This window comes from Octopus sinensis, linkage group LG5 (genome assembly GCF_006345805.1).
Source record: "Octopus sinensis linkage group LG5, ASM634580v1, whole genome shotgun sequence".
NCBI lineage: Eukaryota > Metazoa > Mollusca > Cephalopoda > Octopoda > Octopodidae > Octopus > Octopus sinensis.
The window spans coordinates 94,986,420-95,006,181 of NC_043001.1; the positions used below are offsets into that span (position 1 = coordinate 94,986,420).

At 33.8% G+C, this 19,762-nt stretch overlaps 1 protein-coding gene across 1 annotated transcript; it reads right to left on the minus strand.

The window, feature by feature from the left end:
• Positions 1-600: 600 nt before the first annotated feature.
• LOC115212221 lies at positions 601-19,316 on the minus strand. The gene is made up of 9 exons (XM_029781061.2): positions 19,117-19,316; positions 14,784-14,885; positions 11,041-11,112; positions 9,932-10,027; positions 8,488-8,622; positions 5,427-5,441; positions 2,646-2,660; positions 1,559-1,597; positions 601-616 (listed from the first exon to the last, which is right to left on the minus strand). Exons 1-9 carry the CDS (start codon positions 19,158-19,160, stop codon positions 601-603), a joined length of 534 nt encoding a protein of 177 aa, XP_029636921.1. The 5' UTR covers positions 19,161-19,316.
• Between the last annotated feature and the right edge of the window lie 446 nt (positions 19,317-19,762).

Consider the following 19,762-nt stretch of genomic DNA (forward strand, 5'->3'; position numbering starts at 1 on the left):
TTACTTCAGATCTCTCCTTTTAACAGATCTCTCTTATGAGACAAATATACCGAAATAAAGTATCGTACTTTATTATTTGCTGGTGAAGCATTTCCCCAAGCTCTATGTACATGTGCAGCTATAGAACTTAAAATCTGCATTTCAAAAAGAAACTGCAATTAATTTGGAAACACGCTTATCCGAACATGTAGCTGTCACATATTTACATACGCTTATCCGAACATGTAGCTGTCACATATTTACATATATGGATGGACGGATGGATGGAAAGATGGATGGATGGATAGATAGATAGATGATAGATATGTGAATAAAGATGTGTGTGTGTAATTTCTCCCGAGGTACCAAAAATTCGAGACAATATTTCTTAGAATTTAATGGCCTCACATTTGTGTTTTTTTTCAGCACAAGGTAGGCATTCATATACCAACTCGATATCTACAGAGTCTAAAGGGAGGAAAAAACGACCGTTTGTGATTCGAATTTAGAAATACTATGATTCGTAATTTTAGAAAAAAAGCATATTTCTAGCCATAGTGAATAACAAACCTTTGATGTTTATCGGTGGGCTTAAGATATTAAGAAACAAAGATTGCAAGTTTACAAATGACAAAATCTATAAAATGAAGAGCAAAAATGAAATAAACATTTTAAAACCATAAAAAAGATATGTTATACAAAATATTAGATATAATGTAGACAATTCTATTAAGGGTACCATAATACTTCTATGCTGGGAACAACGTAAAAACAGGTGAAGGAAATAGCGCATACATTCAAGGCAATAATTACGGAAGAAGAAAGGAAAATAGAAAGATAGAAATACAGAAGTAACGAAACCATTGAAGAGTAAGTGAAGGAAAGAAAAGAAGAAAAGTAACTCGGTACGTAACGAAGAAATAATAAAGGAAAGAGAACAAAGTTATAGGGGAATAAATGAGCGAAGAAACACCTGAGTGAAGCGACAATGAAAAAGAATGAATTATAAAAAAATGCATTGAAGAGAATAAGTAAATATAAATCCTTATTCTTTAGGAGAACCTTTGCCAAGTCAAGAGTTTTCTCTTTTTCTTGTCCCAATTCTCAGGGTCAATAAATTAAGTACCATCTACGCGCTAGGGTCGATATAATCGACATAAACCGTTTGTCTCTCCCTCTTTGTCTCCTCTGTGTTTAGCTCATTGTGGGTAGTAAAGAAATAGGTATTTCGTCTGTCTGTGTCTTCTGAGTTCAAATTAAGCTGAGGTCGACTTTGCCTTTTGTCCTTTCAGGGTCGATAAATTAAGTACCACATGCGTTCTGGGTCGATTGGGAGGGGACCCTGTACCTAGTGTAAAACACAATATATGTATGCTTATGTATGTATCTACATAATGATTTCATATTTATATTTACCCATTTATGTAATATGAAAATCATTTAAGTTATACACGACAATACTTATGTTTATGAATGTCAGAATATAGTTATTCACTTGTAGCAAATACAAGTTCTGTTTCAGCAATAAATATAGAAACAATTAAACATGAAGTAGGAAAATATTTATAAATCTACTTACACCAATTCACTTACGAAAGGGACGAATCTTAATTTGATACTATAATAAAAAATGAATTTATTTCATCAATTATATTCTTTGAAGAGTAGTGTATGTGTAAAATTGTTAATTAATATTTGAAAGAATACTTACTTTGTAATAAACTTATTGCGCTACTTGAATTGTCTCCTTACATATATTTCGATATGATACAAGCATAAACTTGTGGCTTCTTCACTTAAGTATTTTTCGAAATAAATTTACTATGCCATTCTCTAACAGTTTGAATGTATTCCGATTTAGTCATCATCATGCATGTTATTTAAAATCCACATGCACTAGTTACTTTTCTATATTAAGCGCAAGTGCTTTCCCAAAATCTCTGATTAATTGAAAATTCATTTGTCAAAATTATTCCATCATACGTATATCCGTCGCATGATATATTCTTTGAAAGTCAAACATGTCTATATATTAATCAAAGAATATTTGAAATGCTAGCTGGATTTTCTATGTAATTCATTGGTAAAATATATTAGCGACATGTCAATATATATATATCGAGAGGTAATATTTGTCTCCTCTTAAACGATGTTGCTCTCTTAGAACATACATTACTACAGCAGTTACTACGAGAGAAACTCTCTCACTGGCTTTTTGGCAAACGTCCACGTGTTTAAATTTCTTAAGCGTTGGAGATTCAAATCGCTAAAAAATAGTGAAAAGTGAAGATTTATCCATCACTACTTCTAGTGCTGACACCACCAGATCATGTGATCTCGACGTTGTTTTATCATGTCAATGATGGACACTCGATCTCAAGAGACAGCAGTGATTCATCTCAATGCCAGCGATGAATAGATTCACAGTGTCAGGACAGGCGCTGGTGTTGTCATTAGCTACTTATCTTAAGTAGAGCAGACATATGTCCTCCACACAGCGGTATAAATATGAGTGCATTTTGCACCAAAGGAAAGAAGACGCGTGTTTCTCTCATGGTAACGGTAAAATTTACATCCAAGTACGACTAAATAAATACTTCCCTGAGATTTATTCATATTTGAAGCACGACATTTTGATAAGCATGAGATAATAAAGGAAGACTTACGATGTAAGAGGCGGGCTGTAAAATACAACAAAAATAACAATATGTCAATATAAAAGAACGCCACATGAAAGTATGAATACATGAATTACATGAGAGTTTGCGGTTGTTTGTGTGTGTATGTATGTGTTTGTGTGTGTGTGTGTCTCTCTCTGTTTGTGTGTGTGTTTATGTACGATTGCGTGCGCGGATGTGTGTAATTATTGTCAGTTTGTTTCTTGTTAACACAACGTTTCGGTAGACATGCGCTCCAGGCTTCATCAGGTGTTCTAGGGAAATTTGGAACCTGGGTTCTAATTTCTAAGGTTTTTTCGACGTTATAATAATAATAATAATAATAACAACAACAACAACAACACCAATAATAATAATAATAATAATAATAATAATAATAATAATAATAATAATAATAATGATAATTGTAATAATAATAATAATAATAATAATAATAATAATAATGATAATAATAATAATGATAATTATAATAATAATAATAATGATAATGATAATGATAATGGTAATAACAATAATAATAATAATAATAATCCATCTTTTTCTGCGTCCTCTTTTTCTTCTTATCATTCTGCTTCTTCTTCTTCGTCTTCTGATTATTATTATTATTATTATTATTATTATTATTATTATTATTATTATTATTATTATTATTATTATTATTTTTATTATTATTATTATTATTATTATTATATTATTATTATTATTATTATTATTATTATTATTTTTATTATTATTATTATTATTGTCTTTGCACAGCCTCTAACGCTGGAAATGTATTACAGTGTCTGCTGATCACTACCAATGAACTAAGGTAACATTTCATATTTTTCGAGCGCCGTCCGGAGAGCGGTGCTGCTTTCTACAAGTGCTCCACCCTTATGGCAACCACTATTTGTTCCATATACATCCAAGATTTTTATTCACTGTTCCTAGGTCTCCGACAATTATTGGTAACATGTCATATCAATCGACATTTCTTTCTTCTTTATTGCATATCTTGTTGTCAGCTGGGCATACTATATCTCTGATCCAGCATAGTTTGGTTTCTTTCTAAATTAAGACTATGTCTGGTTTCCTATTATGTATCTCATAGACGCATTGGATAATAAAATCCCACAGGATCTTTGCAATATCGTTTTCGAGTTCTGGTGGTACCAATATTTTGCTCCGTCAAGTCCATTCATGTTGAAAAGTGTCCAATGGAGAGACTTGATACAATTGTCGGAATAATAATAATAATAATGATAATAATAATAATAATAATAATAATAATAATAATAACAATAATAATAATAATAATAATAATAATAATAATAATGCCCTGATGCAGTACCATGCCCTGATGCAGTACCATGCCCTGATGCAGTACCATGCCCTGATGCAGTAATAATGCCCTGATGCAATACCAGGCAGTGGCTCTCATGGCTTCTGATCTTAACTAATTGGAAGTGTTATCATCTACATTGTTTTGTCTTGGTATAAAAGATGGGCTACAGCAAATATTCTGCTCAATACCACAGATTTGCTTGTCAGTTGTTTGACCTTAACCAGTTGAACATGTCCCTTAGTGGCTGACGATATGTGCATCTCTGATCACGAGCAGAAGTAGCGGGGGAGCATCATAGACATGTGTTGAGAGGGATTCTTTGGGGTTTGAATAGTTCACCTCTGGAAACATGGGTGGTTCTTTCAACATCCTTAAACAACGCTTATTTAGGGACCTTTTGAGCGGGATGGTGCTACTCAACCTGAAGAAAATTCTAACTGGGCCCCACCTGCAAGGTCATGTGCTGTTTATCATGATATGAGATCACCATGTCGCGCACATATGGTTGTGATGCATGTGCCTGGTGTACCTTTATCAGACGGGTAGTCATAATGGGTATATTGGGCTTCGTATATTTTACCCCAGTGTCACTTTGATGGCATGCACTGCTCTCTCACTCAATAATAATAATAATAATAATAACAACAACAACAACGAAAACAATAATAATAATAATAAAATTAATAATAATAGTAATAATCATAATCATAATAATAATAGCAACAACATCGTAAAAATACCTTAGGAATGTAAGGTCTTTCCCCAAGACACCTCATAAACGCTGGAGTGTATACCAGCCGAAACGTTGTGTTAACAACAATCAATATGAGGACAATTATTCGCCAAATGTAAATGATATAAATACTGTACATTTCTGAACATATTGAAACAGAAACAAATGGTATGCAGAAGAGAGAATCAATGAGAAAAAGAAATATGTTTACAGGTATTAAACTCATAGTTTTATAGTTCTCGGGTAAAATGGCGTTGTAGAATGTAACTTTCGAATGTAGAGAGGTAGAACAATTATCCGAAATGATTATATTCGACAATTCAGTGTCCTGATGTTCGTACAGAACCAAAGTTATATTTTGCTGAACTCATTTCCATACAAGGAAAAAAAACTTCAAATCGGACCATGTTAGAACAAAAAATAACTTACATCAAAAAGGTGCTTTTTTTTCTATGAAAATCCCTATTTTGTACAAATTCTTGACTGCTGTGTCGCCATTTTTCGATATATTTCAACCAGAAAAATGTTAATTTAAAGAGAATAACAAGTTACCTAATGCAAAAGTTTTACATTTCAAAAAAGATTGAAACTATGCCAAACCTTGGTTAACGCGACATCAAAGTCTGCCGTTTTAAGTGCAACTAAGAAACAAACCCGAGCAACGCCTGGCTATACTGCTAGTATTATATATAAAAAAAGAAATACTCACATTAAGCTGTTATCGCTGTAAGAAAAACAATGAAATTCCAGTATCAAATATAGTTGTATATCACATAATAATAATTTTTCTTAAAGTCACATCGCCTCTAAGGTTGGGGGAGGGACTAGTCATTTACATCGGCCTCTACTCCTCTGGTAGTTGTTTAATCGACAAAGAGAGAATAAAAAGTCAAATTCCATCTCTGGGGAATTTTAACCCGGAATGTTAAGACGAACGAAATGTCGTTAAGCAATTTGTCCTTCGCAGTAACGATTCAGCCTGCTCATCGACGTATGTAACAAATTTATCGTAAATAATATGACACTATACTTACAGTAAGAAAAGCCTACAGTAATGGCAATAATTCTAATGCGAGAGAGATTAAGAATAATAACATAGCAGTGTCAATGATATTCTAATCCTTTCTGCCTGAAATTTTGGGAGAGGTGTCTAGTCAATTTCATTGACCCTAATACTATACTGGTACTTATTTTATTAAATTCGAAAGGATGAATGGAAAGTCGACCACCGTAGAATGTAAACTGAGGTAGTAGAGCCGGACGGAATACCACTAACCTAAAATTACGTTTTGTGAACGAGTAATAGTTCACAAAAGGCGATACATGTGGTTTATATAAAAGAGCATATAAAAGCAGAGAAGCAACAACCGTATATATGAACAATGAATAATTTGCCAAACCAAAACGAGACATACTCATGGCTATCCGAAACAAGCCTAGAAAACCGCGGTGACACCGGCTACTCGGGCAAGTGTCCTTACTTCATACTTATGTTACAATCCTCGTAACAGGCCCAAACCTTCGGACTATATTTTCAACATAAACACACGTTTCAACAAATTTGTAGATGTCACCTCTTAATGTTCCATGCTCAATTTTCCATTTGAAATGGTAATTTGATACATTCATGAGATCTTGCCAAAATCTGTCCCTCGTCAGGAGTATTAATTTGGTACATTAGACCCCGTTTTCGCCATTATACCGATAATCACATCCTGTCTTTTCGAGCCAAAGGAAGGCTGCTAAACAATCTTGCCGAAGGACGCAACCGATAACCGGATCCGTTCTACACGGGACAGGTGTTCGACATAAATCTATAAGGCATCACGAGTACAAAACAAATTCGTCTTTCTGCTTAAATATCTGGCAAATCCGTTTGACGGTCGGTACGTCTACCAGGACATTGATTTCTGGAAATTATACATCGGCGTTAAGCTAAAATTCCACCAGAAGGGACCAGCTAGCTAATTCTCGTCGGCCCCCGGGTCCTCCTCCACAACATTGTCGTTCTTGCCCGCCACTAAACATCTATAAAACACCAAAATGGAACTTATAATATCCGTATTGCCCGACTGTTAAACGACTGTATGCATTTGGTAACGGGCCCCAAACAGCAGTCTAGACTTGATCCAAAATTGCAAATAAAGAGGAAAAGCTAGGGAAAAGTGAGTGTAACAAATAGCGAAGGCATACCCGGTCTTCTATTTAGCGTATGTTGATAATAAATATAGATTCTCAGAAGTGAAAGGTGATATTTCCACAGAATTAAGAGAAATAGTCACTTCAACTCGTTCAAAATTAGCCAAAGGGGAGTATCGAGATCAACAAAACAGATTGCAATTTGTGCTATGTGTAGAAGGTGACGGTAAAAGTGGAAGAATCTACCTATGATATCCTTATCTACTTGTCTGCCAATTATTTTATCTTCAGACTACTTAGGTAGCCCGATCAAGTTGTCACCATCGACGTCGTCACATTCAAGAAATCAAGTCGGTACTTGTCAGAGACCTGAGGAGGTTGACTGAACCTATGCTGTTTTTGCAATTCCTTCATTATCAGCTAACTATACCCAAACGTACCCATCGTCCCAGGGTATTTTCAGATGTCTGAAGAAAGTCGGCTGCCCCACTCACGTCAAAGCATAAACAGGTACTAGATTGCTGGAACCCTCTCCGTTACTGCTCAAATCCAGAAAAAACTGCCTACCTCTTGTGGGCAAGAAATTGATCTGTTCCATGAGATCTATACTTTCCAACATTCAGCGCCTCTTCTCAATCCCTGCAGACATGATGATATGGAGATCTTGCATCTGCTGCATACTGGCAGGAGGGCTTGTAAGTGCAATCAGATAGCTCTCTGGTAGCCATAATATCTATAGGTAGAGATTTGGGGCATTGAGCTTCCAAATCGACCTCGGGCCACGGGTACTGACAAAGATTAATAACAAAATGGACATGCATATTAAGAGAGGAGGAGACAAGAAAAATTTTATTACCGTCTTCGGAGGAGCAGGTGTTTCCTCTCTTTGGCTATATGTGTATCTCTCCTTTAGTACTTATTTACATATTTTGTTTTTGCTCGCATGGGACTCTTTCAATTCCCAGGGATATTCTATTTGCAGTTTGTTGCGCGTTACATTCTTAGTTAATATAATCTATATATGTTTACGGGTGTTAAGTGTAGGTCGGATTTGGTTCAATTAGATAATTTTGCTTATTATTTGCCATCCTTCATTAAGTCTCTGTTTATTGCTATTATTATATCTTCGGTTTCATCTTTGCGTGATCATGAGCGCAACACTACTTAATCTCCTCCAATTGTTATACTGTTCAAGTATGAAGCTTGAAATGGGTCACATATAATGGCTGACGTTGTAGGTATATGCATGTCTTCGGAGATTCTAGCAAGTTCCGCATTTGTCTCGGATTTATTGTGAGTAAAAACATTAATTCAGTGCGGCTCTTCTAAAATTTATCAAGGTTACGAAATGTACAATTATAGCGAAAAGTACGATTATATACAAATCATTTTGAAATCTACAAAAGGTATCAGCAAATTGTTGAATCATATACTACAATATTTGATTTTCTTGTGGCGGACGTTCCTAGGCGAGAAGTGGGATGGTCCACATCTACTAACTAGTGGACTTACACAGACAGTAGGGAAGTCGGTCTATCTATTCGACATGTTAATGTTCCTTCTTCTTTATTTAATCCCTGTAATCAATGTCTTTTTTCAAATATATAGGAAAATGTATTGAAATATCTAACCTGATTCGAATTGTCTTCTGCGTGTCAAAAGGATCACTAAAGACTTCGTGAAAACATTTGAATGTTTTCCCAATTGTAACTTGTTCTGAGTATTTGAAGTCGTAAATCGGAAAAAATAGTAGAATCTTCATATACCTGTAGAAACATTATGGAAATTAATATTAATCTTCTTATACCACATTCCTTTTGCAATTCCCCCCCCTCCCTATCGACTAATAAATACTACTGAATAGGCAAAAAGCCAGTTTAATCCGATGGCCGAAGCTAAAACTTCCCTCGAGGAGCTACATGAAATATATGCTGGAGAAAACGGGAGACTTTATACGATTAACGTTGACTATGAATTGTTTTTGAGAGTGGAAACACAATATAATATGAATGTGAAAATGTTGGTTAAAAAACCGGCAATAATACTCTGTATAACAAGGCTATATCAAGAATTGAATTAGATCTGCTATAAATATTTAAAACATATGCGAAATTTGTTCTACATCGCCCAAATTGAACTGAATATGTCGACATAGAGCAGATACGTTTCATTTTACATTTATTCTTACGCCATACTTGTTACCAGATAAAACGTCGGAAAAATTAAAACAAATATATATGAAATATGTATGACTTAGTCCAACCGGTCCTAATGATCTCGAATTCAAACATTGAGAAGCAATACAAAATGTTGTTTATAGTTTAGGATGCCAGGATACTACATATATTTAAAGAAAAAGACTAAGTGAAGATTGACCAACATGGACTAGCCATTTTATGTTTGATCAGAGAATTAATATTAGAGAAAAAAATAACAATGTTCAGAATAAATGCATTTTCTTATTCATATTATTGTGTAACCATTTTGCAAGGAATTGTTTCGCAGAATAAAATATAGTTTCAGATTCAATCAATTCGAAATAGCAGATGTTTATTCTTTGACAACTCAAATTCTATTAATGGAGTAGTTTGGATTTTGTAGCATCTCGTCCACCTTTACGCTCTGACTTGAAATTCTGTCGACATTGAATACGCATTTCATACTTGCCGGTTGCCAGTAAAACACTGGGGTCGATGTAATCGGATTACCTCCTCTCACACACATTGACAGCCACCAAATTTCAAATGAATACATAGATTAATTAATTCATTCATTCCAAAGACAGGCATTTACATTTTTGTTAGAAACCTGCTCCTTCCTCAAAGGCAGTGTTTAAGAAGCGACAAAAAGAACAGAACATATATACAAGCATTGAATATAAGAAAAAATATGTGTGTGTGTTTGTGTGAGTGAGTGTGTGTGTGTATGTTTGTGTATGTATGCATATATTCCTATATAGTTAAGAATACATACTGCAGACACAAACACATGCATACATAAACTCACATGCAGTCAGACAATAATGTCATAAACACTCATCATGTAAATATAAAATAAAATTAAAACTCCACCTACGGTTCGTCCCAAAACTTGTCCATGGATTGAATCATTATCGAACGAGTATATAGCAATTTCGCCTTGAAGAGCTTATTGCCGGAACATGTACTCAAACTTAAAAAGTAAAAAGAGATAATGTAATGAATATCTTGGAATAATATTTTGTATGAAAGATATAAATTCATACAAATTTTAACGTTCATTTTCTATCCTAATCTGCGTGATATTCAGCATACAACAGTGCGATAATGCCTTAAATATATTTTGACAATACAAATGTCAAGACGTAAAAACAAATAGAGTGGTAACAATCTCTCGTCAGGCAGGAAGATCTGCAACTAAATCCTGATTCCTGAGTGCGCTACTACTGATATAATCCATATTGAAATCGGAGATTCGTTCATCCCCTGTGCAGTATTTTTCATTCCGTCTGGCCTGGCAAATTGAGCAATCATGGTTCCCACTTTGCCAGAATAGACAGATATAGGAACCTGCTCTTTACAAGTAAACCTTAGCTAGGACAACACACATACATGCATACAAATATACGCACACACATAATAGCAACAAGTGTTAAATATAACTGATCCTCATCTAAAAGACAACACACTTCTATGTGCTTAGGAAAATTACAACCGTATTCTTAATGTTGTATGGTTTCCACTAGTATTCCTTTCAATGTAAAAATAAATGAATATTATTTCTTGGACTTTGTTAATGTATAGCTTACATGTAATTAAACACAACGCACCCTGCCATCTTTAATAATTATACTGCTTCTTTATAAAAAGGAACCGTTAACTTTAAAACTCGCGTCACTAACGTATATCTATAATATCGCTTAAATTTTTTAGCCTAGCATTTATGTGCAGTAAGTATGTTGATTCTTACTTTAATATAACTTCGACTGAGAAATTACAAATTTTTTCTGAGAATAAGTAATCTGTGAAATTTAACATTTACAAACCTATTAAAATTAAACGATGATATGTTGAAGCATATCTACATAATCTACATATGTCCAACACATACCTTTGCGTTTTAAAGAAAGAGCTGGCAGAACAAATCTGATGTGACTCTAATCTAGGTGTTTGCATCTATGTATATAAAACGAAAATGCAACCTACCTCATGAAGAAAACTTCCCAAGCGTGTTCCCTGCTCTTAAAGTTTACGAAAGGAAGGTTTACACCCGGAAGACTGTAAGATAATTAGTATGAGTAGAAATTACGTTAGCTTCGTAGAATGATTAGATATTGTATATATTACCAATTTGATGTCAAGAAAAATAAAATAAAAATAAATCTCAGAGCGAGTTATAAACAGTAGCTACAACACCTCGTGACGTATATTTGCCATTTAAATATGGCTAACACCTAAGGGTGGATGCTACTGTAGTTTGTAGCCCCAGGAGGACACCTCCTCCAGCTGGCCATAGACATAATTTCTGTGTCCTATCAGTGTTTGCAAAGGGAAGCCATCCTTCCCGTCTTAAACTTATGATACACACGGACTCAAGGTTCTGGTTATTGATCAGTCATCGGCGTGTGACAATCATAGTTGTCGATGAGATGCAGGTTCCCTTCAAAAACACTTATACTTTTTCCAGTATTGATAGACACTGATATGGAAGAAAAGGAAAAACAAAATAATGTTTAAAGGAACGAAACACATGACTTGAAAATGATTGACCGAAGACGTTAAAGCACGTACAAAAATATCATGTGGATTTTGTAACCGATAATCCAATTTCCGACATTTGAGGAGTAATCATGTTCAATATATCTATACAACTATCAATATTAAATGTTCAACTTCATATTCAGAGTTATTTTACTTTATCTACGCTTGTGAATATTTAAATTGTTTTAAAATCACAAATATCTTCTCGCATATTGATATTTTGAAGTTATTTCGTTACCATGATTTTTCGCCAAAACACGCAGACCCTATTTTAAATGGTTTGAAAATGATGCAAAATATAGAAAAAAGAATAGGAATAGTGCATATAACCTACATTAACAGGTAATTTTGATGGAAGGATAAACTCTGTAGCACTTTCAAAATGGAGTGGGTATCATAAAACTAAAAACGTTATTTGGAGGCTTTTTATCAAAAAAGGCATTTCAAATGAAAGAGCTCGGAAAAAATCCATATTGTTTTTATATCCTTTTAATGGTTTCGGTCATAGGACTGAGGCCATGCTGGAGCACCACACAAATTTTCTATCAGTATTTAACGCCTTATGCTTGGAGGTTATGATTGAGTTGAACTTTTCTCGGTGTATCCATGGACGATGGGCTGCTCCGGTAATGTCGTTAGGCCTTTATTCAATACGTGCTTTTTATTTTAAGATTTCCATTAGGGATTCGTTCTATATTCACATTTCTGATTTGTAGGTTTTGCCTACTTTGAAAACTCGAGGAAGGTATAAATGCTAACATTGAAAACGATTTATTCAAATTACGGAAATACTTTCAGACAACTGAAAAAAGTCTATTTCGCACCGAAATATTTCTTCAGATTTCATTTTTTTAAATATATCGGATTTCTATGATTCCGCAAAAACATTATACGCAAATATTAATTTTTTTCTGTTCCCCAAATTTTATTTAACGATTATTATAACAATGACCTGTAGAACTCATTCTACGTGTTTACAGAAAATGTTGCCCTATATCCTATATGTGAGGTAAGGCCTTATCTGAAGACTGTAAGCTTTGATATATATTTGTATATATATATCTGTATATATATATTGATATATATTTGTATATATATATATATATATATATATATATATATATATATATATATATATATATATACGTAAATTTAAAAAAATATTTGAATAAAGAAACTGTTTTCATTTGAAAAATACAGAACACGTCATAATATGCACATATAACTAACTTTTATCTTTTTGCATATTTCAATTTACGATTACATCACTGTACATAAATCCCTCACTAAACAAGGTTTTCGAAACTTGTTTTTGTCTGTACACAAATATATTCTCCCCATTACCGAAAGCTGAACAATTATCACCCTTACCAACAAAAATAACAATAATAGCGATAACCAATTACCTCCATGTATTCATCTACTTGTGAAGACATTCACTCGGAATTTCATCACACACAACATGAACAAAATTTCTTCTTAAGAAAAAATACATATTCAGAAAAGTAAAACATAATATCATGAATAGCGATAGCGAAACCGGTTGATATATTAAAAATTATATTAAAACTATGTAATTGTGCGTATTTTCTTATATATTTTCTTATTTCTTATTGTATTTTCTTATTTCTTATATATATATATATATATATATATATATATATATATATATATGTACTAATATATATATATATATATATGTATGTATATACATATATGTATATGTATATCTATATATATACATATATATACATACATACGTACATATATATGTATATATATATATATATATATATATATATATAATATATATATATATAATTATGCATATATATATACACCCACACACACACACACACATGCATATATATATATATAATATATATATATATATGTGTGTGTATGTGTGTGTGTGTACTAGGGCTGATTATTGAGTATCTGGAATGTTGCCATGGCAACAAACTGAAACGGGAAAAGTGAAGTCACTTGGCCAAACTCTACTCTGCCTGCGCATAAAATTTCAATATTCTAGCCATTTCCGCGTTCTGTAGCAGTGCTTCGATGGCAGGTGTGTATCTTGCGATCATCGCCTTGCTAATGACAGAGTATCTGCATCATATTTAGGCAAAAGCTTGTCGATATGTGCAAAACCTTTTCATAGTTATCGATAGATTTAAGCAGATAACGTGATGATAATGAACAGAAACTCAACCGTATATAACCTGCATAACTCGCGTATTATAATTTTGTGATTTCTCCTCAAAGCTGTACGAATGGCTGCGATATTTTTGTCAGTTGGTCAGTTGGTCCTTCGTAAACGTTTAACAATATCGACATTTTTCGGCCATATTGAAACAGTCACACATTATATCAATTCGACTATCAAACGCCACACAACATACATCGAAGTAGTGCAGTAAACAGCGGAAGTAAGCTAGAACGTATACCTTAGTGCGCATGCACAGCAGTATTCAGGGACGATATGTTCCTATCGGCTTTATTCTACGTTCTTTTGCTTCATTACATTTGCAACTTTCCGTATACGAATTCATCACCCATCATATATATGCCGTCGAATGGAGAAAACTTGAAATACTCACAATAGAAAACATGAATGAGTGGTGCAATCATTTCGAATTTAAATTAATGGAGGTCTAAACTTAAAGGAACGAGAGCAGCTATAAGAGAAATCCAGATGAGCTTATACGGAGAAAGTGACGCGGATAAGCATGCCTAGTCTTTATATAAATACATACAGCAACACACATACACAAACACGCACTCACACGCATATATATATATATATATATATATATATATATATATATATATATATATATATATATACATTTGTGAGTGTGTGTATGTGTGCGTGCGGGTGTCTTCGTATTAGTGTGTGTCCATGCTTGTGTATATATATCGAGAGGATCTCCTAATTTTTAGAAGGGATCGAGTCCTGAACATATGTCGTATATCACTGGGGAAATTCATTTTCTTTTACATTAGAAACAAATGGGTAATGTGTAGCATCCTTCAGTATTTGGAATTGCACATACTGTATATATTAAAAACAAAATAATACCCAACGTTTTGCTAAACAAATTTGAAACGTGGAAACAACGATTCACTCGTACCTAGATGTTTCAAATGGAATATGACAATATACATTGTAAATTAGGCGTACATACCGAAGCTTAGGAGTTATCCGTATTGTACCTGTTACCTCATCTTGTAGAGTTGTTTTGAAGTCATTTTGAATCTCCTCCGCTGTAGTTGAATTCAGTGCATTACTGGCATTAAGAAAAAAAGGTCATACATTTTATCCATCATTGCTACAGACACCAGCAGCATAATTAAACAATAATTGCTTTAAACAAAGTATACATGGTAGATTGTAATTAGCATTGACAATGATTAGTCACGTACAAAATATAAAACTTAAGTATTTAGAGTAGCAGATATCAAAACCCCACTTTACAATATTCGTTTAATTTCTATGGATAACGTAAAAATTCATACATATGTACCTAGGTTATGTACCTAGGTTTTAACATCATATACTTCTAGTCACCTTGCGCAGAATATACACTGGTCCCAGCGTCCCTGCTACTTTCGGAATTCGGCCTGTAATTCGTCGTCTGTACGTGTGTCGAAGACCTTCTGCTATTAACTGTGAATCTTGACAACGGTTTTGAAACGGTGACCTTTGTTCTACATTTGATAGAAGTGAAGAGATGGAAGCCCGAAGGAGATAAATCTTGCAAATAGGACTGGTGAAAAAACGATAACATTTTGGTTTTCGTAAGAAACTCACAGGTCAGATGTGGTGAAGAATACAATTCTTTGCACTCCAAAAACACGGTCGATTTCGCCGAATGTCCTCCCTTCAAAACATCGCAATTGAACCCTCGATTAACAGTTTGGATGAAGGTAGGCTGGATCAAATCTCAATGCACAGTACCACATTTCCAGCTGTGATACTTGCGGTAGGTTTTTTAGAAGGTTAATTGTCTTCCAGGGATGTTTCCCCGCTTTTGTACTGCACGTGACATTTGAAATATTGCGTAAAACCCATTGCCTGGTGGCTGTAAGCTTGCCGAAGAATTTCCAATTTCTCTGAAGCAAAATTGTCAAGTTTAATACAAAATTTCACGTTGGCTCTTTGTTCCGTATTCCTTCTCATGGCAGAATCGCAGACTACTGCATATACGGGACCACATAAGAACAAAGTTCAGAAGTCGGGAAGTAAACACAGTGATGTACGTTGGTTCACGATGGTCACTTCAACCTGATGGCGCGAAGTCAGCTACTCCGTGAATATTTTCATACAATCTTGTACAACAGTTAAATTAGAAGTGGGATACATACATTCTGGCGATTGATATGAAGGGTATGAGTCTGCGAGCTGATGGATAAATGTCAGTTCATTACAACTGTTTCTTACACACTTTTTATAGAAAAATTAAAATATGTAAATTCAAAACAACGTAATAGTCGGATGAAACAAAATTCCAAGCGATAGGATATCCCAAGAACACAGTGGAAACATTCCTGAGGTCAGCTGAAGGTGACCGTGAAATAGGAGCAAGAAGGAAAAAAAGGCTGTTACGGTCATTAGGAGGTGGTGTGAGAATGTTTAATATGACATTCATGGTCCGTGAGACCGGCTAGAGGAAATAAATTGGAATTAGCTAAGCTGGTTTATTTCAGATACGGTATAAGATGTGTAGACAATTATAGTGTAATTTATTATACTAGACTAACAAAAGTGTATATTAGGGAATGAACTGAAGAAGGGAAAGATAAATGAAAACAAAAAATATCCATAATAAAAACCAATTGAGTGCAGGACGAGAGAGCATCAAGCCCTTGTAAATATTAAAGTTTGAAGATAAGAGAAGGGAGAGTCAGAGAATTACAATGGAAAGTGGTTGTCTGCAGTGGATCGTAGTAGGTAACACAAATGTTTAGTTCTAGCAATTCTGGAATGGTAGTGTTTTATACGATTATTTTATTTGGCAGAGAAAAAAGGGGTAGGATGTTGATATAGAGACAAATATGATATTTGGTATAGTGAAATCCAGTTGTAATAAATGGACGACATTGCCTGGGAAAGGAATTACTACATCTACAAATGGTGTGCCGGGAAATATCGGGTAGTAGTAATATTGTACTAGCCATAAGTTCAATGAAGGAGTTCGAGGAATAAAAGAGTTATCTAATATATAATATAATAATTAATAAAGGGAGTATACCAGAAGGGTATATATCGAAGTAATCCAGTAGGTATCAGTTTATTTATTAACTGTTTAGGGTGTTATAGGAGGCGCTAATCCCATTTGATAACGCAGTATAAATTGACAAGTAATATTCGTAGCAACTTTAACATGGCTTTCCGTTCGAGCGGAAAGCTATGTTAAAGTGGCTACGAATGTTACTTTTCAATGTATCTTTTATTTATAAGACTTTTGATAGATTTTATAAATATTATAAATTGCTATTGTATAAATCAGGTAGGCTACCTTAAACCGATAGTCGTGGATAAGATGATTTTATATATACCTTCATTATCGTGTGCAGCGCAAATAACCAGCTTGGTGTGAGAACTATTTTCTTAGCGCAATAGACATGAAACTCGATAGTGTGAGTAGGTTGCTATTTCGTGGACTAGATACAATTCAATCGCAAATGCGTAATACTAGTTCAAATATAATAGTAGAATATCTACATGAAAGTCGCATACCATTCAAAATTATAAACTATTCAAATAATGTTATAATAGTTTATAAATGATAAGAGATAGGATGTATAGGAAAAGGAAAATTAAACGACAACAAAGTCGATTAAGTAGATTAATTGACTAAGCGTTTACGTAAAAGCAGTGGTGTCACTGAAGCTGGTTCGCCGCAGGCCAAGACCTTGAATGTTGGTTATGTAATTTTCTTAAAATATTTAATATTTTGGCTTACTTTGTGGATACATTAAAGACGAAAATCCAAGTTATTATTAATTAGATTTTGCAGCATAGTCTGCACCGGCATCTGCTGCTGCAGTACGTTTTTTGTGACCCTAATTACCCCTAATTTCAAATCGAATCGAACGTTGTCATCCTTAAGTCTCCGAATCTTCGTGGCTACATAGGTCCTGCCTGCACTATGAAGTAATTCGAAGAATGATAGTTGGTTACAGAGAATGATTTTCTAGTAAAATGACATCATCAAAATTTCCATGTCTTTATCATTGTTCGACTTAATTCACCTTCACCTCTTTTTTGTGTATGTATATAGATATGTATATATGTGAATGAATACATACACATGTGTGTGTGTGTGTTTGTGTTTCTGTGCGTTTATGTATGAGTAAAATCCAGTGCTTTTGTGTGTGCGATTGTGTATGCGTGTATATCTTTAGGTGTGTACTTCTCTCTGTTTAATTTTTCTTTCTCTATATGTTGTGTGCGTGTGGGTCAGGTTTCGTTTCTTAGTTTTTATGTGGGTATGGTTGTAATTAAACACTCCATATTTAAACAATGTATAACAAACTCTGTTTGTATGTGTATGTGTGTAGATATGTACTTGTATGTACGTGAACGCATGTGTATGTACGTTCGGTAAACGAACGAAAGTCCTAATAATATTCCGACTGCTTCCAATTTCTCAACATTCTGTATCTCAACGCATACACACACACACAGACAGATACAAACATACACACACAAACTCACACACAAGCACAGGTACACGCTCAAACACACGCACATACACACATACATACTTATATATAAATATTGTGGCTCTGTGTTAGTGCTTATATGCCCACCACCGCTTGATAACTGGTGTTCTTGTGTTTACGTTCACGTAACCTAGCGTTTCGCTATAAGAGGCCAAGAAAGAAATTGGTATCGATCAGTTTGATAAAAATTATTCAAGCCTGTGTCCAGCGTGGTTGCAGTCTGATGACTGAAAATGTTAAAATAACCACTAAAATACGGGAGTCCCAGAGGAACAGACAGAATTTTGCTTGTATATATGTTTGTTTACGTGTGCATATATATATATATATATATATGCACACGTAAACAAACACATATACTAATTTGTGATATGAGTATGTGTATGCACGTAAGTGTATATATTTGTGTGTATATATATATATATATATATATATATATATATATATATATATATATATATATATATATATATATATATATATATATATATATATATATATATATATATATATATATGTAAATGTAAAAAAATACAAGCTGGGACAAGAACGCAAAACATTTAGAAGACGATACGAAAAACACGGATGGGACATTCGAAGCTTTCAATCTTCAGTCAAGAACCGGATCATCTTCGCATAAATACAAGTTAATATTTACTCGACATGTTTAGATATATAAAACAATAATTTCCGTAAGCATGTTTCAAAACTATATATGTAGATCGAATGCATTAAAACAATAAGGAAAATTATATATTAAATATAAAATGAAAATCATAGTTTACGTACATATGAGAAACAGAGAGAATGAGCAGGAAAAGTATATTTCGCATAGTAATTTTTACTTCTCGTTTTTCTGTTATTCAAATTTTAAATATCAAATTTTTCAAATCACATTTCTTCATGAAATAACAATCCGTGTCAATGTGGAACAGAAAGACATATGGGTGTGTATTAATAGGAAACAGCTCAAATATAATTCACGTGATATACATAAAATGACTAATAATCGTTCTGCTTGACCTGAATGATATTGCATCAAATTTGTGGAAAACTTGATATCCTCTACAGTCGTGCACTTACACATACAAACGCACACATACATCCGTGTGCACAGAGAAAAAACATGTACAAGTGGCTAGAGGAAGGTAGGAGTACATAGCTACTTGCAATGTATATCTGGTGTCTATTTCATCGACAGCCAGTTAGAGGAGGTTTCCTCTTTGAGTTAAATAGGCTGAAGATAATTCGTACGGAACAGCGAAGGTGAAGTGGTGACAAGCATTACTTCAGTATACATACACACAGGCACACACACACATACACACACACACATACACACACACACACACACACACACACACATATATATATATATATATATATATATATATATATTATATATAATGAGGATGAGATATTGTATATTAATTTA

Coding starts and splice junctions, on each gene's coding strand:
- LOC115212221 (XM_029781061.2), bottom strand. CDS start 19,160: ATGCGAAATATACTTTTCCTGCTCATTCTCTCTGTTTCTCATAT. Junction 11,113..14,783: donor CGGATAACTCCTAAGCTTCG/GTATGTACGCCT, acceptor ATTATCTTACAG/TCTTCCGGGTGTAAACCTTC. Junction 10,028..11,040: donor TGGGAAGTTTTCTTCATGAG/GTAGGTTGCATT, acceptor TTACTTTTTAAG/TTTGAGTACATGTTCCGGCA.